The 6,037-nt window shown below is 47.3% G+C and overlaps 1 protein-coding gene across 1 annotated transcript; it reads right to left on the bottom strand.

Annotated features, from left to right (window-relative positions):
* Positions 1-4,921: 4,921 nt before the first annotated feature.
* On the bottom strand, positions 4,922-5,481 carry LOC144175197 (beta-1,3-galactosyltransferase 1-like). Its single transcript, XM_077704300.1, has 2 exons — positions 5,119-5,481; positions 4,922-5,059 (listed from the first exon to the last, which is right to left on the bottom strand). Exons 1-2 carry the CDS (start codon positions 5,479-5,481, stop codon positions 4,922-4,924), a joined length of 501 nt encoding a protein of 166 aa, XP_077560426.1.
* Positions 5,482-6,037: the final 556 nt, after the last annotated feature.

Genomic DNA, 6,037 nt, shown 5'->3' with positions numbered 1-6,037 from the left:
TTCATTTCGATCGCTGCAATTGTACGTCGCTTTCGTGACAACATTTTTTTTTGCCATAACAACTCGTTCACTTGCGCTAAGATTTCGAACGAAGGGCACAAATGAAGTATTGACGGCGACAACGGTTTCCTTTGCACCGTCTTTCTAGCGGAGTGCATAACACTCACCTTCTGTTTGAAGAATCGAATATTCTGGCCTCGACAGCTGCCTTCCGATGCGGAATTTCCCACATTTGTCATTCCACAAGCACTCAATTCTCGTGTTTTGCCAGTCCTCTCAACAACTGATGGACGCAAAAGCACATAACAGCAATAACAGTCACGAAACCGGTGCTCCGCGCACATTGAAACGGTCGGCCGTTGCAGCGGTTTCAATTTGAATTGGCGGCTTTGTGGTTGCGAATTCAGAAACAAGGTGGTGCACCAGTCGGCTGTTCGTAAAAAGTTGCGTACATTTTTGCTCAACAGATGTTTGATGCGGAACTTGTTAATAGTATTTTTAAATAACACATTGTAAGCGAACTGTGTGGGCTCTTTGAGTCACGGAATGAATGTTTTGTATTCTATACCAAAAGTAACATTTTGCCTGCGCCGTCTGGTGGGCTTGATGGTCGAAAACAGCGCTTTAGGTTGGTCAAGGTTGGTCACGTGGGGCGTCGATTTTTACGCCGCCTATAGGGAAGACAGGGAACGTCCAAGCTTGCGAGCCCTGGTTACAATTTCTCCCGGCATGCTTCGCTAGCCGGACGCGGAAACACCGCAGTAGCACGTTGCCAGATTACAACCCATCGCTTTCGCCGTTTTTAGTAAGCAAAAGCTCATCTGGCAACATTCAAATCGTTGTATCATGTCTGCCACCGTGTGTCGTACGGTTCCAATGCATTGGCTCAGCGGCGCGCTTTCCCTCTAGAGTCAGTATATTATCTCTATGCAAACCAACACCGCTACAGGGTGGAGACAACCTTTGAACGGTCCCGTGCCGCCGCAATTGGGCCAACGGGCTCAACGCGTTATTCTTTTCGTTTCCCACGAGACCTAGCAACGCGAAACAGACAATATGATTCAAACTTCTTCAGTAAACCGCGTTGCGGCGATAATTTTAGCGCGGTTTTGACACAATGACTTGCTTCGGCGGCGAGCGAGCAACCGAACATGGCGGCGCCAGCGTTACGTGTCTCTACCCTGTACGGCGGATGCGTGAATGAAGGTACTCTAGGCTGCAGAGCGGTCAGTTCCCGTGATGTCACTTGGGACCACGAAAACGCACGATTGAGCGGGAAAATCAAAATTTTAACCTAAATTGTTTAAATTCTCAGTGAATAAAGCACCGTTTGTATCCGGACAAGCGCTGGGGGCACTATAAAACACGAAATCTTTCGAATAAAACCAACTTGCATTTTCTCTTCATGGCTCCTTTAAAGAGCGTCTACCCAAAAAAGTTCTATTTAATGCTCCGCACGTCAAATTTCTCTTTCATTTTGTAACAGCATATTCTGTTATAAGATCATAAGATCCCACAATGTAGCACATGGAACGATGACCGGGGGTCAGGTGGTACGATGACATACTGATTGTAATGCACACATCCGGTATAGCTATCGCAAAAGGAATTGAAGTGTTCAGAGTAATAATGCAGTGACTAGCATTACCTGAAGCTTACTCTCAACAAAAGTGTGGCTAACACATTCGATGAGGTGACAGCTAACAAATTATTCAGGGTGACCAAATAATCTCATTTATTGTTAGTGTTTATGTGCCTGTAGTAGGATTTTTTTGTTCCATTGCAAATATAAAAAAATGTGCGCCATTGGTATTAAGCCCTGTATTTGAACGCGCCAGTACGCAGGCCTAAATTTAAGGCTTCAAGGTTATCGTGATGGGCGATTCCATAACGACGATTGTGATTTCAACAAAAAAAGGAAAGGGCAGAAAATATATCCCACGTCTTATCTCTTGGCGGTGGATTTATGAATAGTCGCTACGACAACATAAACTCTGGGCGAGAAAGTAGGCGGTAAATCGTCGCCACTTCATCTGTTTTTCTAAGACCTCGTAATTGTTCAAAGTTTGATTTGCAATGGCGCCACTGCCCTTGACGAACAGCAACATTTCGAATTTTTGTTTGTAATTGTTTTGACTGTCGTTTTGAACTATTAAATGTTTTTTTTTGTAATTTCAGTGATTATTCAACTCATCGAACCGGGTCGCGAACCGGTGATTTTGTCTAACCGGAACTGAACCGTAACGAAATGATTTCGCCAGAAGCAGAACCTTAACCAAACCGGTATTTTTTTCGGTTCGACACACTGGTGTCGTCGTGTGTGTTTTCGCGTTTGTCAGGGTCTCGACGAGAGATTCCAATTCACGGTCCACCTGCCACCTGAACTTCGACTTCTCGCGGTTCGCACGTTGGTGTACTGCTGCCGCGTGAAGCTGTCGCAGATTAATGCCTGCTCACGTCTGCTTGCTAGCTTCGACCTCTGTACATCAAGCAGCGTCGAACCGGGATTTAGAATAAAGCAGGTCTAGACAAGACAGCGAAGCGGTGTAAAATATGGGAAAAACGCCGGTTTATCCGTGCCAGGGTCCGTCGTATGATACGGACCGCGTGCACCCGAGCGTTACATCATCGGGGGTTTTCATGGATTGTTTCTATGGGGCGTTTGCCGGGACAACGGTAATCCGTCGTACAAAACGGGTCGTCTTAAGTCCGGGGGACGTATCAGCGGTGTTCCAGAGTACAACAATGGCGTTTTTTTTTTTTTTTTCGCTGAATGGGGCACTCAAGGCTGTCGCTTTAAAAACTCGGCGAGCCAGTATGCGGCCACAAACACGGGAATAGAACGGTTTGGCATCTTGACATGGGGCAACTACGCGAGCTTGTAACCGCTGTCGTCGATTTTCACCAACCGGTTGCCACTCCACACAGCGACAAACGTTATTTCGGGAGAAAAAAAAGCAAAGTCTACAAAAAGCAAAGTTGCATTGAAAACGCAAAATGGGCCATCGGCGAACATTGCGAGCGTAGAAGGAAAAGTGGCGCTCAAATTTTTTTCAAGAACGACGGCGGTGCGCGGAGCAGACTGTGGGGAAGAAACAAAAGAGAGCGGAAATTGACTGCGGTTCAACTTTTTAGTTAGGACAGTGCGACACGAAAACGCACTCTGGTGGGCAAACAGCAACGTTCAGCCCACCTTTTACGTCCTTTTTAAGTGCTTCAGATACGCTTTGCGGAGAGCCGAAGTGAGAGCGAAATTTTCCGGATCGTAGTGTCATAGTTGCATGGAGGCATGGCTTGCGTAGCGAAATGTTCGCGCTTAAAGCTTCAAAACTTCTAAAATAACCCCGCTCCTGTTTTAGCGCTCTCTCATAATTTTGTGTGCGTGCGTGCGTGTGTATGTGGGTGTGGGTGTGTGCGTGAGAGAGAGAGAGAGAGAGAGAGAGAGAGAGAGAGAGAGAGAGAGAGAGAGAGAGAGAGAGAGAGAGAGAGAGAGAGAGAGAGAGAGAGAGAGAGAGAGGGTAGAGAAGGGGGGAAACAGGGAGATGACTGTAAGAATGCACCCCTAGGTCGACAATGGCGTCAGAGGCTGAGGCGCGGACACTTGCTGGCACTAGAACGCTGCGCCAACTCGCACGCCACCTGTAAGGGTGGCGCCTTACGATCCCCCGGGTTACAGTGAGCGCCGCAAGTGGCGCTGCAGGATTTTTCGCACATGGTCAACGCCGCTGATGACGCTGGCTTTTCTGCGTTATGGGGCCCTGAACATTGTGATAAAACAGCCTTCCTATCGGTCGACGTAGAATGTGCACGCTGGGTGGCGGTGACCACGTCTTTGAAATACACCACAGTCGAACGTACAGGACTGTCTCCGCGACGACACCCAACAGGCTTTGCGTGCAGAACAAGAACAAAAAAGGGATAAGTACAAGCATTACTATAGTATACATACCAAAACATCGCAATCCAAGTGGGTTGAAGGCAAAAGTCTTTTTGTGAGTTAACTGCACGATTTCACACAAAAAGCACTTCAATGGTAGCAAGCCATAAGTAACAGATTCAGGACATCCAGATGACCTACAACTAACATAAGTCACAAAAAACAAGGTTCTCAACTTCTCATTATACGAAAATCACAGGTGAAAGTACTGATTAAAATAGAGTTTCTATCTTTTGGGCGATCTGCACGCGTTTAACTAAATTCAGGACTTGTTGATCGTTAGCTTTTAATCATACCAGGGAGCCGTAAACCGTGTTAATATTGAAACGTTAAAGCGTTTTCTTCGCGAATGTGGTCAAATCATATACGGAGAAAGTCGGCGACCAAAATTTATATTTTTCGTTCCGGTCCTACAGAATTAACCGTACAGAGACAGTTCATTCCGTTTCTAGTTCTGTTTCTGCGTTCGTGGCGAAAATTGTACGTGCCCTGTGTTGCATGCTGCTACTGTTTCATGGGCATGTTTATCAACATTCGCCTATTCTACAACATTATTGGGATGGGTTTCGTCTGCATTTCATTGACTTTGTACGAGACAAGACAAAATCTCTGCGCCGTGCACAGTAGATGGCTTCATTTACTTGACGGGTGCGGATTATCGTACTGCAGGGACACTAAGCTTCCACAGATACGTACTTTTATGCTTACTTTTGCATCCAGCAATCCACAACCTTCCACCTTGAAGCCCTAGGGATGTATTTGGGCATCTGTCATGGCCACCCTTCAATATCATTTTCTTTTTTGTAACACCATAGCTGGCAGCATGCAGCTGAGAACTTACAATCCAGGCAATTAACATATCTTAAACAATAAATTTACGATCAATAGCTGATTCTCGTCCTTTCTATTACCGAATATATACATTGCAAACTGGTCAAACCCTGAACATCTGTACAAGGCGTGCCTACACTTCGCAGGTTGCTTTCAGCAGTGCAAGTTCACGTCGCGCTCCGTGCAGTTACGGCGAGACTCGGCACGCAGCGTTCCCCGTTGGGTGTTGGCCTTCGTGCGCACGGCAAAGAACCAGCGGTGGGCGCAGGGCGGGGTGGGCGGGGCACAGCTCTGGAAGCATACGGAGTTGACCAGCGCCATCTGGAGCCTTGCCCCGTGACGACACCCGCCACGAAGACGCCCTCCAGGTGCAGGAACGGCGTGCCCAGCGCCGTATTCAGAATCCTCTCCGTGGCTTCCCCGGGCATGACGTACGCGTAGCCCTCGAGGTGAGATGGAAACGTGGGCAATAGGTATATGACGGGCGGCAGGTACTGGGGACCACGAGGGTCCCCTTCGACTGGGCGCTGCGTGACCACACTTTCGGCCATAAAGGGACCGCGCTCTTCGTCCTCGCGCATCTGCAGGTAGCGGTGAAGGTTGGGAACGTTCACGAACGCGTAGTCTGCGGCCTTCATCACGAAGTGGACACGGGGACACGTGGTCACCACCAAATGGAGCAGGAAGGCTGTATTGAGCGTCCCGTCCTGCATCTCGCGATTAGGGCTAATTATTGGGCTCGTTTAGGCCATCTCAATTTCAAAAGTACTGAGAGCAATACGGAAACAAACAATGGTAGCGCGATCACACTCTCAAACGAAAAGAGGACGAACGACTATGTGAGACGAGGGGGACGAAAACGTATGAAACTTGGGCATCTCACTTCTGTAAAATGTAAAAAAAAGGTATTTGGAAACCAGGCTGTTCCGATGTTCAGCGTCCGGTTCCCCTATTATCCTGAATAGTTTTTAGGACGTTAATTTTTTGATGATGATGATGGTTGGTGTTTAATGGCGCAAGGCCGACGAGGGCAAAGAGCGCCAGAGAAGTTATTTAATGAAAACAAGTGATTACCACAAAAGGTAGGTATAAAATGTGTAAACTGTACATAGTAAGATCAATAAAGATAATGGTGATGGCTGGTGTATAGGGCCAGACGTGATTACGCATGATAGGAAATGAGGTTTAAAAACTTAACATCTGACAAATATTTAAAAACGCGTTTCACAGAAACCATGGCATCGTCACCTAGAAACAGCGATGGGTGTA

This window comes from Haemaphysalis longicornis, unplaced genomic scaffold (assembly GCF_048455015.1).
Source record: "Haemaphysalis longicornis isolate Haplotype H1 unplaced genomic scaffold, Haemaphysalis longicornis Haplotype H1 scaffold_3, whole genome shotgun sequence".
NCBI classification, from domain to species: domain Eukaryota; kingdom Metazoa; phylum Arthropoda; class Arachnida; order Ixodida; family Ixodidae; genus Haemaphysalis; species Haemaphysalis longicornis.
The sequence above is the reverse complement of the archived record's forward strand: the minus strand, read 5'-3'. Positions and strand labels throughout refer to the sequence as shown.